Source organism: Triturus cristatus, chromosome 2_1, assembly GCF_964204655.1.
Source record: "Triturus cristatus chromosome 2_1, aTriCri1.1, whole genome shotgun sequence".
Lineage (NCBI taxonomy): Eukaryota > Metazoa > Chordata > Amphibia > Caudata > Salamandridae > Triturus > Triturus cristatus.
The window spans coordinates 227,679,141-227,696,284 of NC_140581.1; the positions used below are offsets into that span (position 1 = coordinate 227,679,141).

General features: G+C 50.8%; 1 protein-coding gene across 25 annotated transcripts in view; it reads left to right on the forward strand.

Moving 5' to 3' along the window:
• The window catches only part of NEDD4L (NEDD4 like E3 ubiquitin protein ligase), a 1,669,848-nt gene that overhangs the window by 1,116,095 nt on the left and 536,609 nt on the right, over positions 1 to 17,144 (forward strand). For all 25 annotated transcript variants that reach the window (XM_085630299.1, XM_085630340.1, XM_085630265.1 and 22 more), the window contains one exon: positions 11,285 to 11,461. In XM_085630299.1, the coding sequence (XP_085486425.1) occupies positions 11,285 to 11,461 (177 nt within the window). The remainder of the gene's footprint in view (positions 1 to 11,284; positions 11,462 to 17,144) is intronic.

The following is a 17,144-nucleotide window of genomic DNA, read 5'->3' on the forward strand; positions in this document are numbered from 1 at the left end:
CTCAGGGGAGGGCAGGTTTTGTGTTTCTCTAATCTCCGAGTCTGCATCCATATCAGAGTCCGCGGATTTCAAAAGTTCTGCCAATGCTCCCCAGGCTCGGGCTGAGTTCAATGCCCTATCGCTATGAGCTCGGGTAGCCATTTGCAGCCGAATAACCGCTTCGCATTCTGCCCACCGAATAAATTCCGCCTTCCACTTCTGCAATCTCGGCCCACGCTGCGCCGTACAATTAGCAGTAATTTCCCGCTTGGCCAGTACCAGCCCTAGATCTATAAATTTACTAGTTATTTTTGTCTTTGAAGTGTGGGGAAACCAGTGTAACAAACATGGACTTATACCAAATTCACTCTCCCTGTCCGTAACATCGCAAAGTAGCGTCCATACTTCCCACCAGTAAGCCCTAATCCGAGGGCAGCTCCACAGCATATGGCGGAGGTCAGCTCACTCTTCGTGACATCGGGGGCAGGGCGCCGCGAGTGTGTCAAAATAGTGTTGGATTTTGACTGGAGTAAGAAAAAGCCCTGTGCAAAATAACAAATTGGATCTGTTGGAAACGAGCATTCCTGGAGCAATTCCAGGGACGTTCGAGCAATTCAGCCCATATTTTATCAGGTATTTCCCCTTCAATATCCTCCTCCCAGCGCTGTTTCAGCCTTATAAGGGACGCCAGCTTTTCGCAGGTCATCCGTCGATATAAACATGCGACAGCTTTAATGGTTCCAGCCGCCAGCACCACATATTGGCAAGCCATGGATGTCTTCGGCTCGGATAGCCCTCCCTTCCACCGTCGCTTAATAGCCGACACCAAGGCCGCATGTAGCAGATAGTCCCCGCGAGGAAGACCAAAACGTTTGCAGATGGACTCATAGGGCAACAGAACATTGCCTTCATAGAAATCTCCTACAGCTGTCAATCCCGAATCACGACACCCCGTCAGCGCCGACCAGTTGCCCCCATGTGGCAGCTGCTGGCACATTAATAGCGGGATCTCTGGCGCATATGGACAAGTGATCCGCGCCCTTTGCTGACTCCTATTCCAGCACAAGCGAAAGGTCTGCACCTCACTAGAGATATTCCCAAGACGAATCGGCTGTTGTAAAATAATCCTAGATAGCAGGTAGGCAGGAATCCCCCCCCCCGTATCATCTCCGACTCCCGGAAACTCTCGAGCCACCGCCTGGGTCAACCACTGCAGCTGAGCGGCTAAATAATAGGACTCCAGATCCGGAACCGCTAACCCTCCCTCTCCCCGCGGCCTCATCTACGTATGCAGAGCTACCCGACGTCTGCCAGCATTCCAGAGAAACCCCGCTATCATCTGTTGGAGTCTCTTAAACGTTGACGCAGGGATCCAAACCGGAAGCGTCCTAAAATAATACAGCAACCTGGGGAGTGCCACCATTTTGAGAAGCGCCACCCTCCCCATCAGGGACAGCGGCAACGACTGCCCCGAAGACCTCGCACAGCTCTACCAATATTGCCCTCCACCAGATCTTTGCGGTCATGGTAAATACGAGACCCCAGATATGTTATACAAGTGTATTCCCACTGTACTTCCTCCGTATATCGAGGGCCCTCAGCTGTCTTGGAGGCGGGAAAAAGACATGATTTTGACCAATTCACCTTTAGTCCTGCCAAGTCTCCGATACATCGAAGCAGTCTCTTAGCTCCCACCAGCTCCCCCTGAGTATCGGTTAAAAACAGGAGGAGGTCATCCGCATAAAGGGCTATATAATGGGTATCGTCGTGTACCTGGAGTCCCTTGAACCAACTTCCCGTTCGGGCATGGGCAGCCAACGGCTCTCTGGCCAACGCAAACAGCAGTGGTGATAAAGGGCACCCCTGGCGCGTCCCCCTACCCACTGCACAGGGAGGTGATATCAGACCTTCCGTTTTAGTTCGAGCCATGGAATCCCTATATAACAAAGCCGTCCAAGCCACAAAACGTTCCCCCAGCCCAAAGGTACGCAGTACCTGGAATAAATAGGGCCATTCCAGGCTGTCAAAGGCCTTTTCTATATCTACCGAGACGACGGCAGCAGTATGCGATATATACGTCTCGGCCTCTAAAACATGGAGCAGGCTGGGACATTGCCGGCTGTATTTCGTTTGGGTATAAACCCTGCCTGATCTACATGAACCAGCCGAGTCTGAACACTAAAGATATCATGTGGTTGGAAGCAAGCCCTGAAGAAGTGGAACTAACTGAGCTCAAAATGTGTCAGCTGTAGTTTTGCAAAAAGAAAAACGAAATGGACTCTTATTTAATTTTTTTGAGACAAGTGAATCAATGGACACTCTACAATTTTTAATTTAAATTTAGTCGTTTTTAAGTCTATATTTACTTGCGCCTTCCTTAATCAATTGTCCGTAAAATGCATAACAGTAACATAAACTGTGTTTGTATGATCAGTTTGTATGTTCTTTGATTTGATATGCTCCGAGCATAGACAAGTACTTTCTCTACACTGTATATTGAAATTGTCTGGTCAGTTTGGATTACTGACCAGGTGGTCAAAAGCAAGTAGGATCATTGAAAAGAATGCTTCGTCTCACTCCCTTTAAAACACATTGAAAAAGGAATATATGTCTAGTAGGTTTAGGAAAACCTTTGCCTGATTCATAGGATTTCCACAGAAGATACCTTTTGATGCTGTGAATCTAAACAATACTACTAATGTAAGCCCGAAAATCTATCCAGGGGTGTGAAATTTAATAAAGTATCTGCTTGTCCATGAGACAGGTTACTTCATAAATCTACTTGTCCTGTAACAAAAGCTCCTTCTCCCTTTGGCGTTATGTAGTGCGGCTGCAAATTATGGCAGCAATCTCATTATATAAGAGCTCTGATAAAAGCCTCTCTGATTATGCCAGATCTCATACCACAATAGAGTTTGAGTACTTGCCACCCTTCTGTAGATCTGCATACTGGGGCAGGAGGTAGCGGTAAGCAATAGTTCCCGATTGCTGGAATGTCCTTTTGAGTCTGTGCAAACCTCCCAGCTTAACATAATGTGCATTTGTAAAGAACACGTTCACCCAAGGGTATCTTGGTGCTGAATTACAGATGTTCATTTTTTACTCAACTCAATGGTACTCATTTTGTTGACCTCAGAAAGAATGAAGGCTGTGTGGACCCGCCTGGATTTGAACCTGTAACCATGAGGTCGAACACAGGCCCCTTACTAGACACATTAGTTCCCTAAGCCACCAGACTCACGTTTTATGGGTTTCATCAGCTTGGAAATGTACTCCTGGCAAGGGCAGATGTAAAACTTCTGCCATGGTTGGGGAAAAAAGTGGTTGGTGGGAAAGTGAACTTGTTACCTCTCAAAAGATTCTTGCGTGAGCAAATTTAAACATGCTTATTTGCTCATGCTAAAATGCAGTTCACATGTATTTTCTAGGAGTACGATTTCCTGACCTACTTCTGTAAATTTTTGAGAACTCATGAAAGCTGTTAATTTTCATTACTGCAAGGACATAAACCGTGGCTTTACTTTTTCGACTTTCTTTAAGAATTGGGCCCCTAATTAGGTCTGGCGTTAACCAAGACTTTTTTTATTTTTATTGTGTCTCTCTCTACCAGCTGGCTTCACTGTGAGTGACAGCATTTTACTTTTTCACAAGGAGCATGTCGACACACAAAGTAATTTTGTTCAGTGCCAGGAACTACTGTGGCAATGTGTGGTTTGAGACCAAAAATATTTTACTTTTTGCCAATGTTTTTTATAATAATGAGAGCCTGGCCGCTCCCACAACAATAAAGTTGTACAAAAACCATGTCAAAACAAGACACACATTGACAAAATCAAATAGCTGACCATCAATGTGCTACCTATTGGCTTTGCCAATGCTTTTTTATTGTTACGATTACTATAATTTTGTTGAAACCGGTTACACTGATTTTCCATTATGTATATTTTTTGGAAATGCCAGCATGCATCAACACATTTTACTAAATGATGCTTCAAAGAAATGGTACCCAACATTTCACAGTAGTTTAGCAAAATGTTTTGTATCTAGTAACTAGTTGCATTTTTTATGAACATTTTATTTTGAAGCAAAGAATCATCACACTTTCATTTAAACTTTTGCATATGTTTGTATCAAATCAGAGATCATCCGGAAGCATTATACGTATCCTCAGGTTATTAAACTTTTCAAACGTGCGTACACATTTTTACATTGGAACCACTGTCAGTAGTGCAGTCTGAACTTACATTTCCTTAGAGCCCTCACCCTAATAATAAAGGCTTTGTATTAATGAACCATAGATACAAGTTCAAACAGCATTAACATATGGATGCAAATATAATCTTAGCTGCAGACAGTGCTCTTCCCTGATCCATAATGTGGTACTGTAATCTGACAGCGAAAGGGTTTGTGCTGCAAGGGGTTGGGCATACTTGTGCCAAGGATAAAATAAACATATAAAATTGTTGTCCTTGACCCCAAACATATGTCCTGGATGTTGGGCTATAACAATTACACACCCCTACTATCCTTCCTGAACTAACATTGCACAACCCTGTTCTAGGTGTATTTTCTTATATCGTACTATTGTTTCAAGGGTGAGAAATGCCCTATTAGCTTTGTGTATCTGATAGAGACTACTAGCCGTAGATTCCTTCACGTAAAATTATCCCCAGGCGTGAGACTGGATCCGGAAACTTTTTTGCCACAGCATCCCTGCGCGCCGGGGGCGGGGCGACGTGACGTCCTCGAGGTCACATAAGACCCGCCCCGGCGCGCCTACGTCCGTTTTTTCCTTTTCCGCGTGCAACGCGGATCCGATCCTTGCTACGGGCCGGTTTAGGGCCCCCTTTTTCTTCCATTTCCTTTGGTGGAACAGTGTGCGAATGCCTTCGGGCTTTAAAACTTGCACGTTTTGTGGGCGTCTTCTGTCGGTGACGGACCCTCACCTCATTTGTATGTGGTGTTTGGAGGAGGATCACGGCACCGCAGATTGTGCGGCGTGCCAACAGTTGAAGCTGAAGTCGCGGCGGGAGCGCCAGATGAAACTTCTCTTGGCGCGTCTCTCCAGGTCGACGTCCTCCCCTCGGTCTGCTTCGGCGGACGGCTTCAGATAAGGCCGTGGTCGTCGTCCTTGCCCTTCTCCCATGTCACGTGAGCGTCGCTCCCAGGTGGGTAAGTGTCGCAGTTTGTCCCTGGGGGCTGGTTTCCGGCCTACCGAGGGCATGGACTCTCCGTGGGTGATGTGGCCCTGTGTGTCGTCCTATCCACCGTTTCCCGGTGTTGGGGCGTCGAGAGTCCAAATGGAGACATAAGAGGCGGCTTTACAGGCCTTGCTGGCGTCTCCTCCTCCTTCCCCTCCTGGGGCGTCGGCGGATCCCTCTCCTTGCGCAGGGCCCTCCGCGGCGCCGCCGGTGGCTCCGGCCCCGGCCGGTTCAGATCCAGGCTTGGAGGATGTGGTGCTGTTGGGGTGTGGCTCTTCTGGGGCACCTCCTTCAGGCCACGGCGTCTCTGCCTTGCCGCAAACTCCCGCGGGGGTTCTTGTGATGTTGCGGTAGGTCGCCGGGGCTCGGGTCGCATCCCCGAGCCCCTCTCGTTCCTTTGACAAGGGGGTCCTGTCTAAGGCCGAGGTGACGCTGCTACGGCGCTGGCAGCAGCTGGACCATGTGGAGCAACAGGGGTCGGTGGACCCTCCTCGTCCCGCTCTAGGTCGAGGGAGGACCCCTCGTCCCTCTCCGGGCCCCTCTCGTCCCTCCCCACAGGCGGCTGCCTCGTCGGAGGGCGAGTCGGTGGTTGGATCATCCCTGGCGCAGCCACATAGGTCGCTGAGCGATCTTCACCTCATTCTGGGCCGCGGCAGGTGGGTGGCTTCGTGTCACTCCCCAGGCCCGTCTCGTTCCTCCACGCTGGTGGCTACCTCGGCGGGGGTCGGGTTGGCGTCATTCCGGCGCCGCCCAGGGGCCGGTGCGGCTCCAGCTCTACTCCAGTCTCCTCTCCGGTGCGGGGTGACTTGAAGGTACCTTGTCCGGGGACACCGGATGGTGCCAACGTCCTTCCTCAGGCAGCAGACTCTATGGCTCCGCGCAGGGGTCGTACCGCGGATTCGTCTTCGGACGCTCCTTCTCCGGAGGCAGGCTGTATATTGGTGTCGTCCTCCCCGGAGACTGGTTGCTGTGTGGTGTCTTTTTCACCGGCATCGAAGGGCGTCTCCCTGCCCTTCCTGATGCAGAAGTGTTTGTCAGAAGAGCGGCAGGTCCCTCATTCTTCGGCTCCTTCTGACTTCCAGGTCTGGCCCTTGCCCGTCCCGCTTGGCCTCGGGGACGGGCGCCTTAGTTTGCAGCCGTCGCCCACGGAGGAGCTGCTTTCTCCACCGCGGGGCCCTACGGAGGCGGGTGCGGCCTGCGCTCACGCGGTGTCCACAGCGGTGGGCATTCTGCGCATGGGTGACCTGCTGGAAAGTGAAAAACCGGATCATCTATTGGAGGTCCTCCGCCAGAGCTCTGGTGGGAGGAAATCTTACTTCCCTTTAAAGGTTCGCTCCTTTCTTCCTTGACGGGGGCTTGAAGGCGTCCTGCCTCAGGGGACCCGGTGCTTCAGCATCTTCTGCACCGGCACCTCCCGGCGCCGCGTGACCTGGCGTGTCTTTCCCTTCACCCCTTCGCCGCCAGCTCCCTTTTGCGGACTGCTTTTCCCTCCCTGCCGCCACTGTTGACTCCGCCGTCCTGAGAGGCCCGCTGGCTGGACTCTTGGGGACGCAACATGTTTGCCTCGACCAGCGCGGCCCTGGGGGCCTTTAACACCTTGTGTGTGTTGGCTAGGGCCTCCTCCTGTTTGTGGGACTAGGCTGAGTCTCTGGGATCTGCAGCGTCCCAGGAGTCTGGTCAGGTGGACTTACTGCATCATGCATTGGATGGCCGGGAGCTTGCGGCGTTTATTCTTCCGCTCCGGACATCTCAGAGGTGCTGGGCCGGGCCATGGCTTCCTCAGTCGCTCTCCGTCGCCATGCTTCGCTTCGGGACGGAGTATTCCCTGAGAATATTCGGCAGCAACTCATCGACCTTCCGTTTGATGGCAGCCTGTTTTTCCATGCCCCGGCCGACTCTGCCATCAAAAGGCTCTTGGCAGGGCTCCGTCGTCGTCCTCCTCCGCCTTATCCTCCTCCTCCTCCTCCGTCCCCTCCTCAGTGACTTCTGAGTTGGGTTGATTGTGAGCCTTCTTAGGCCGGCTGTTCTGGTTGTGGAGTGTGTTTTTTGGCCGTTTATGTCCTTCCTTGGGCCTTTGGCATTGTTGGCTGCTGGACGGCCCTTGTATTGATTGTGTGTGGGTTCTGCAGGAGTTGTTGAGCAGACTTGGGCCCTGTGATTGGGCCTTCTGCTTTGCTTGGGCTGCTTGTCAAGCCTTAAGCGGGGGGTGTTTTTTTCCCCGTGGCTTTTTTGTTTTTTTCCTCTGCTGTGGAAGTTCTTCCAAAGAGGGTTCCCATATCTTGGGACTGAACATACCCTATGTGGGGTAGTGGTAGCTGTAATATGGCTTGCGCTCTGCTGGAGGGTTTTGGTCACCTTCGGGTGCCTGTTCTCCATGGCGTTTAGGTAGGTTGCTTTTGCTTCCTTAGGTCGTGTGCTCGTAGTGGTGGCCCAGGCATCTCCTCCTCTCCCTGCTCCTGTCCTGAGGTCTGGGATGATCCTGTGTTCTCCCTTGCCAGGCGTCGCCTACTCGGCCTTCCTGGGGCCTCGGGCTTTTCTTCTTGCTTCTGGCTTTGACTGCCGGCGCTGTTCTGGCTGGCAGGCTGCTCTCCATCTGGAGTGAGTTTGCTTTCTTTTCCCTGGTTTCCTTGGGCCCTCTAGGCTGCTTCTTCTTCTTCTGCTTTCCTGTTTTGGCATTGGGCGGAAGCTATGTTGCCTTGTGGGGGAGTGGGGTGCTTCGGCCTCTCAGTCCTTGCCCTTGGTTCATCTGCTGTGAGTGTACGAGCCTCTTCAGCCTTCTTTCCCTCCTACATCCCCTTGGGTTTGGTGGGGTTCTGCTTGTGGGGGTTCCCTTGGCCTGGCAGGGGGAGGTTCTACCTGGTCCACAGATCTGGTCCCCTGTGGGGCCCTCTGTTCTGCATTGGCTGGTGGGGTCCTTTCGCAGACCCTAGTATTGGTAGGGTATCTATTCTACGTGAAGGAATCTGCGGTTATTAGTCTCTATCAGATGTACGAGTTACTTACCTTCGGTAACGATGTATCTGGTAGAGACGATTCTAGCCGCAGATTCCTTCACGGCCCGCCCTTCCTCCCCTATTCTGCGAGGACCCTTGGGTTGGTCTTCAGTACTCGCCTCCCGGTGGGGGGCTGTGTCTCTTGTGAGTGCCTTCCTTGTTCTTGACGGGTGACTCCGTCTGGGGGCAGTTCATTCTTCCTTTGGTTCTTTGGAGGATGGGGTTCCGGTGCCCTGCTGCTCTGGCTACTCCAAGTTTGGGGGGGATTGCTTCTATCCCTGTCCTCCCTCCCCTCCCTTCCTTCCATTGCTATCCTCTGCTTAAGGGTCATCTGGCCAGGTCTTGCCCTTGTCCCTTGTGGGTGGTTGCCCTCTAGGTTGGGGTGGCTTGGAAGTTTGTTGTCCCCGTCTGCCTTGGGACTGGTCCCATTCCTTGCTCAGGATGGGGGGGGGGGGGTGTTACTACGTGTGCCATGGAGGCTGTCTATGTGCTGGCAGGGTGACTGCGCAGGTTTCTGCTTGTTCTTCTTCTTTCCCTGCCCTTGGGTTCTGCGGTATTGGCACTACTCTAGTGGTGTTGTTAGTCACCGCTTCTTGCCAATGTTTCTGCTCTTCGCACACTGTTCCCATGCTTCCACAGTTTTTTTATCTGCTGGTTCCGTGTTGTGGTGCGGAAAAGTTCTCCGAAGAAAACTGACGTAGGCACACGGGGGCGGGTCTTATGTGACCTCGCTGACGTCACGTATGCGAACGACGCCTGGGCGGAGTCGTGTGATGTCGCCCCGCCCCCGGCGCGCAGGGATGCTGTGACAAAAAGGTTTCCGGATCCAGTCTCACGCCTGGGGATAATTCTACGTGAAGGAATCTGCGGCTAGAATCGTCTTTTACCAGATACATCGTTACCGAAGGTAAATAACTCGTACTTTTGGAGGCATTTAATGGAATAGATAGTTTGTGCATTTTCAACAGAAAAATATTGCGGAATGCCTGCAGTAGGTGCTTTGGGTAGAACCCTACCACTCTGTGGTGACTACTGTTTCACATGTATTTCTCAACAAGTGTGTCTTTGGTATGAGACAAAAATCCAAGTCCTTGGTGAATATAGGTAAATTCTGGGCACCTTTTTAATACCTGATCTGTTGATTGTCAAGTGTCTCTTTAAGTAATACAAGGTCAACTAATCATATTTAAATGAGCAGTGGGGAGCAACTGAATGTAACAGTCAAACTGTTGAGTTGGGATCATCCTTTCTGGTCATTGGTAGGAACCTACTGGTCAGATTGTACAGATAGTATCAGAAATCGGATCAATAATTTGGGATAGGGTGCAGCACATCTACCAACTCTATAAACCCACTCTGCTGGCTAAGTCAAAACTCAGATCGGAGAGAATTTCTGCTCAGCCCATGGTAGCTAGTGCTTCAGCTGCATGCAGTCCCCAGAGAAGTGCATGCTAAGTTTTGCAGTGCCAGCAATTTCAAATTAAGGAACACATCACAGTAAAAATCCAGCAATACTTCTTCACAAAACCAGATTAATGCAGAATAGGCAGGATCAATATCATCAGATTGGCAAAGGAACTTTCCGTAGACTGCTGTCAACACTAAATTGACTTTGTTACCCATCTCTGTAACTGAAACCTGGATATAGTCCTCCCTGAGGTCGCGAAAATGGAGGGGCAGGATAAAAATGATCCCCGATGGGAATGAGGTTTGAATCTGGCATATCTGGGAGAGAAAGTATACCGAAATTGGCAAACACTCGCACCGCCGTCCATTTTTGCCGCCGAGGGGACGACTGTATCCACGTTTCAGTTACTGTGAAGGGGAGTGCTGCAAGTCAATTTAGTGTTGACAGTTGTCTACAGGAAGTCCCTTGGCCTATCTGATGATATTGATCCTGCATATTCTGCATTCATTTGGTTTTGTGAACAAGTATTTTTGGATTTTCCTGATAAGAATAAAGAACCAGTGAGCTGTGGCCCTCTCTCTTTCTTCCCCGGCATATATCTTGTTTTGGAACTTCTATATTGTGCCCTGAAGAAGTTTTGTCATCAGTTGGCCACTTTACACCAAAACGTGCCTGCACCTGCACTACTGCCTCTTTGACTTGGCAATGGAACACCCTGTACTCAGACATTGATAATCACATGTTCTAAAGTGCATGAATAGCCAGACAAGAAAATCTGCAAAGATATGCCCGACATAGACCTGTAAACGTTTCTCAGGCCATTCGTTTTTCAGAAAGTATGACGATTAACTTTTACCATGCATAGTATCTGGGGACAATTTACTTTCTTTGGATTCATGTTGGTTTCTATGTCATTGAGGCATGGTATAAGATAGTTTTAATGAGTCCTTGGAAGATGTATTTGGTATGAGGGGTATGTATGAAGTCGGTAAGTATTGTGAGTTTTAGTCTGAGGGTGATATTGTTCTCTTTGGTTAAAGCATTATGGATAAGTTACAATGTTAAAAAGTATTGATTATGATCATAAATGAAGAGAAACATTTGATTCATTCTACATAAAAAAGTATTGTGTTATTAATATCTGTATTTAACTCCTGATATAGTGCATTGAATTGGGGGTGTCTTTTTCCCTTTTTGTACTGCATTAAATGAGACCTTGTCCTGCAATAGAAGCCAGAGATTTAGGAGAGGGTGTGGTGAATGTCCTTCTAACAGCATAAGGCACCTAGCAACATTGTGAATTTTTTACAGCTGGCAGAACAAACACTTGGCAGAGCAAGCCTATCCCTTGGGTGTTAATATGACGTTAATCAAAGGCTGCTTTTGCTGTTAAGACTTGATCTCTGCCTTAATTGTTGGCTGAAGTGGTAGTCTGACCCCTCGTCGATCAAGAGACCTTGGAACTCTAAAGGTGGATCAGGCAGTCCAGAGCATTGAAAGTCATTAACAACTTAGAAAATCTATCCCAGCTACCTGTCCCTTGTTCCTAAACTTACACGATCAGTCATTTTATATTCTAGGTAAAAGTAAATCCTGTTGTTATTTGGATGCTATCGAAAGAATAATGTACTGTGTGCATGTTAAGGTTTAGCGATATGACACCTAAAGAAGTAACAAAAGATATTGCTGTTCCTTGTTTTCAGCCATGGGAGACTATTTCAGAGGAAGGGAGCATCAGCGGGGATACCTCAATTCAGTCTCTTCCGCCCCCTTCATCTCCAGTTCCTCGACCCACTGCTTTGGAGTTGTCCGAAGAATTGAACAGGAGACTACAGATCACATCAGATTCCAATGGGGAGCATCAGTTCACTTCGCTGATTGTGAGTACAGAGAATATAGCCACTGAATATTTGCATGAGCTGTTAATACTTACATACATTTCTTACGGCGGTGCGTGGCGTTGTAGGGAACCTGTTTGGTATTATGCCTAACTGAATGCCCTACGCAGGTGCCTTTCCTAATTGTTACACTTTCTTGCCATCCTCTATTTTACAAGATATTGGTCATGTACACTTAAGCATTTTCAGACACCTCTCTTGTTGGAGCTACTTCTCTGTGCAAATTCTTGTAATCGATTTGGGTTTTTTATCAGACCTGATTTTAAAGCACCTTCGATCAGAAAGTGGGCACTGCTTTATCTCCTAAGATAATTTTTCATGCAGATGTGTCAGCTGATGGTCAGTCCCCTATCGAAGGGGGAGGAGCTTGATCCTTTGCTCTAGAGCTTCAGACAGATAAAGGAAGTGAACTCTCTCAAAATAGCTACAACTACACGCAGGTTTGAAAGGGGAAGTACTTTTCCATAAAAAATAAATGCAGTTTTCCTTTAACAATTAAGGGAACCAGTGCAATTTATTCCAAATGTTTCAAGACAGCAACATATGGTGGGTTCTTGTAATGTTAACATGGTAAATCCATCAGCATTCTTCTGCAGCTACCGTCCGTGATTGCGGCTTTGGTCGAATGACCTATTTTGGTTAATGACATAAAAAACAAATAATGAGTACGTAAGGCACTTCTGATCAAGGCATGTTTGTAGTTGTGTATATTTTTTCATTATTATTGAGTATCTCATCGCTTGAGTAGGTGCACAGAGAGGAAAATGGACTTATGTGAGGCATTTGTAAGCATGCAATGTCTATGATCTTTTTTTATCAATCCTGACAAAGGTTCCCACACAAGAACCATCCTAAATTCAGTAGAGAACTTAAATTAAAGATTGATGCCTGGGCAACTCTGTTTGTCTTTCTCCCACTATCCTGCCTGGTCCTTTGGTAGTACAACATAAACTGCACGGGATTGCATACAGACACTGTCATTAATTTACTGCGCCTTACTGGGTTTCTGTTTATTTTCATTCCCAAAGTGAAATTGTCCTGCAAAGGAAAAAAAGTCGACGTTATGTGAAATTAAGGTTGTTTGATGCCACATGAATACATGAGTGGGTTTGCGGAGTGCGAAGCGCAGTTAGGCATTTCGGTTGAACAAGTCTGGCACATGTAGGTATACTGCATAATTTCGGAAGAGCCAATGGACTGCAAAACCAATTTTCAGCATTGTGATGTAGGCAATATATAATACAAATACGGCCTGTGCACAGCGATTATGCACTCCATGTCGGCCTCCCTTTTAATTCCCTTGACACCATGATCTAGTTAAAGGTGACTGAGGGGTAATGTTTAGGCCCAGGATGTCTGGAACCGCAAGCCAGTTTTCCAGGATAACCAATCCATTCCAAATGAGCTTCTTTTAGATTCATTAATGTAAATAAACGTTTATAGATATCCTAAACATCTGGCATAAAAGTCTGACCTGGATGCCAACATCACAGATTTAGATTGTGTTCTATGACACTACTTGTAGTGTCCTCCCCAGCTCAGGAGCTTGTAACAGACCACACCACTCACGGAGCTCTGCTATGCACATCTTTATTCTTCGGCATGCAACCGTTAACTGAACGCATTGCCTCACAAACTTTATTAACCACACCCAACCGCACCCACCTGATTACGTAGTACTCTTAAGTAGTCTGCCGAGGACCACTAGAGGTCTAATATACACAGACACAGGGCACATCTCCCCCTTTTTTAAATAAAAAGTACGAACAAATATATACACATTATAATTCCCGATAAGTCGTCGAGTTGCTTGCATCAGTCTTCCAGATTTCGTTGTATGAGATAAAGAAGGGACGCCTTCATCTGGCATCTCTGGAGAAGAGGTGAATGCTTGACATCTGAAAGAAACACTTTAGTGATAGATTCCTTACCTTAGAATAATCCCCAGGCGTCAGACTGGATCCGGAAAGTTTTACTAGCAGTACCTCTGCGCGTCAGAAGGTGGCGTCGTGCGGCTCCACGTCCGTCGCTGGCGTCGTAAGCGCTGAGATGACGTCACGGAGACTACTTGGGCGCCCCCCCCTTGCGCGCTGACATTAGTTCTTTCTTTTTCCGCGCCAGACAAGCGCAGATCCGGTTAGAGCACGTACCTTAGTCACTTTGTGACTACACTTTTGAGACTTTTGTCTCCCCTTTTTCTCCTTGGTGCACATAGGGATGCCTGGATTTAAGTCTTATGGGGCCTGCCGTCGCAATATGTCGGTGGCGGACCCCCTCAATGTTTGCCTCTACTGCCTGGAGACCGACCATGACTCCCAGTCCTACCGGGACTGTCGGGCCATGGCCCCGAAGGCCTTGCGGGAGCGGCGCCGGAAGCTGCTGGAGGTCCGGCACTCGTCCCAACGCCATTCCAGGTCCCGCTCCCGGGAACGCTCGCGGGCCGCAGTCGTTGCTCCTCGGGCTCCAAGTCTTCGCCCTCAGATTCCGGTAAGCGACGACATAAAAAGAAGTCGAAGAAGCGTGTTCGCTCTCTGACGTCCCCCTGTCGGTCCTCGGATGCGGACGAGGGGGACAGGGGTTCTGTCCCTGTGGCTCCTTTGGAGCCTGGGAGTCCCGCGGCCTACAAGCCTTACCCGGGTCCGTCGGCGACTCCCGAACAGGTGCAATAATTTCTTGCCACCATGGACCGCCTTTGTAGGCCTCGGGCTCCCTGCGGCGCGCCTTCGGGCCCCGCAGTCCCCGTGTCCAGATCCTGTTGGGCCGCCGGCGGATCCAGCTTCGGCGCCACAGGATCCTGCGCTGTTGGGTCTGGCTCCCTGAGCTCCAGCGCTGCCGGCTCCGGCCCCAGCGCCACCCTCGGCCCTGCTTCCAGCGCCGCAGTGGGTGCCGTTTGACCCACCCTTACCCCGGTTCCAGGACCATTTAGTTCCTACCTGGGATCTGCATTGGGACGCGGCGCCGGTTCGGCCCCGGCCGGTGCCGTTACCGACGCCGTATGTTCCTTCTCCGGCTCTAGCTCTGCCGCCGTGGTCCGTTCCCCCTGCAACAGAGGTGGAGGATGACTGGGAGGGGTCCGAGGACCCTCTTGCCCGTCAGTGTGACTCCGAGCACGACTTGGAGGACGCCGGTAACCTCAAGGTCTCTTCTGACCCGGGGTTTGCCTCTCCCCCACCTACTATGGAGGAAGGCGCCTCCTACACGATGGTGCTCCGTCGGGCCGCTGAGGTCCTCAACCTCGATCTTCCTACGGTGGCCCTCAAGACTAATCTCCTCCCTGAGGTGCTCCAGACGGCTTCCACTTCGTCGTAGCCCCTGCTTCCCTTTAACGATTCCCTCACTGACGTCTTGTTGGGCACTTGGTCGAGCCCGGCCACAGGGGCCCCTGTGGATAAGAATGTCGCCAGGCGTCACCGCCCGGCGCCTGGTGACACTGCGTTTCTGACCACTCATCCTACACATGAGAGCCTGGTCATCCAGGCCTCGACGTCGCAGAGTGCCTTTCCCACGGCTCCGCTGGATAAGGACTCTAAGAAGCTGGAACAGTTCGGAAACCGGTTGTTCTCTTCGGCCAGCTTGGGGCTGCGGTCAGTGAACACCGCCTGCTTATTAGGCCGCTATTCCCACGCGGTGTGGGATACGGTTGCTCAGGTGTTGCCTCAGTGTCCTGAGGAGGTCCATGCTGTGCTTTCCCAAGCAGTTGCTGAGGGTAAGGATGCGGCTAAGTTCTCCATTCGGTGTGGTTTGGACACCGCTGACTCACTGGGCAGGGCGATTTCTACGACTGTGGTGCTGCATCACCACGCCTGGTTACGATCTACTGGGTTCTCGCCCGATGTCCAGGACTCGCTCATGGACATGCCCTTTGATGGCACTCGCCTGTTTGGCGATAAGGCCGGCAGTGCACTGGAGCGTTTTAAGGACTTGCGAGCCACGGCCAAGTCCTTGGGTCTTTCTGCAAAGTGCCCGGCCACTCCTGGTTTTCGTTCCTTTCGTGGTCACGGCAGAGGCGCCCAGGCACGTTCCTTCAGCAAGCCTGTGCAGAACCAGCCTCAGCGCGGACGCGGCTTCCGCGGGGGCGGATCTGGGAATCAGCGTGGGGGTCAGTCCACCTCCGCCCCTGCTGTTTCTACCTCCAAACCTTCCTAATCTGAGCTTTGTTGAGCACCCCACGGCGGTGGGTGGCAGGATCCGCCACCACCTCCCCCACTGGCGCGATATCACATCGGACAAGTGGGTGTTGCAGATCATCCGCAGAGGTTACTCCCTTTCAGTCCTCCCCTCCAGCCATGCCACCTCGGTGCCACTGCATGTTGGGGTATAACTTGGTACTTCTCCAGCAGGAAGTCACGGCCCTCTTGGCCAAGGGGGCCATCAAGTGCGTTCCTGGGCCAGAAGTAGGGAGTGGTTGTTATTCCCACTACTTTCTGGTCCCCAAGAAGGACAAGGGGAACCTGTGCCCCATCTTGGACCACCGGAATGTCAATCGCTTTCTCTGGAAGGAGAAATTCAAAATGCAGACTCTTGCTCAGGTCCTGGCAGCCCTCAACCCTGGAGACTGGATGGTAGCGTTGGACTTGCAGGATGCCTATTTTCACATCCACGTCCTGCCAGCCCACCCGCGTTACCTGCGGTTCACGGTAGGCCAGGAGCATTTTCAGTTTGCTGTGCTCCCCTTCACCCGTACCAGTGCCCCTCGGGTGTTCATGAAGGTGAAGCGGTGGTCGCAGCTCACCTGCGCAGGTCGGATGTGTCAGTCTTCCCTTACCTCGACGACTGGTTGTTGAAGGCGGACTCGCCCCATGCAGTCGTCAACCACCTTCAGACTACGGCCAACCTCCTGCATTTGCTGGGGCTCTCCATCAACGTGCCGAAGTCGCACCTGAGTCCCTCTCAGAAGCTCCCCTTCATCGCAGTTCTGGATTCAACGCTGTTTCGGGTTTATCCTCCCGAGCAGCGAGTCCGGAATATTCAGGCTATGATTCTGATCTTTCAGCCTCTGTCCCGAGTTTGTCTGGATGAGCCTCCGGCTTCTGCGCCTGATGACCTCCTGCATCCTGCTGGTGACACATTCCAGATGGCATATGCGGGCTCTGCAGTGGGACCTAAAGTTCCAGTGGGCGCAGCATCAGGGCAACCTGTCCGATCATGTCCAGCTCTCGGAGGGCACTGCACGACAATTGCAGTGGTGGCTCACGAATCACGATTGGGTCAATGGCAGATCCCTCTCCCTTCTCCAACCGGAGCACACAGTGGTGACGGATGCATCGCTCCTGGGATGGGGAGGCCACTTGGGAGAGGCCGAGATCAGAGGACTCTGGTCTCCGGCGGAGTCCCGGCTCCATATTAACCTTTTGGAGCTTCGAGCGATCCGACTTGCACTGAAGGCATTCCTTCCCTCTGTCCGGGGAAGTGTGGTGCAGGTGTTCACGGACAACACCACCGCCATGTGGTATTGCAACAAACAGGGCGGGGTGGGGTCCTGGACCCTATGTCAGGAGACTGCGCCTCTGGACATGGCTGGAACATCAAGGCATTACCTTGGTGGTTCAACACCTGGCGGGTTCTCTGAACGCCAGGGCGGACGAACTCAGCCGCCGGTGCTTGATGGATCACGAATGGCGTCTGAACTCGGACGTGGCGCAAGGTCTCTTTCAGCAGTGGGGAG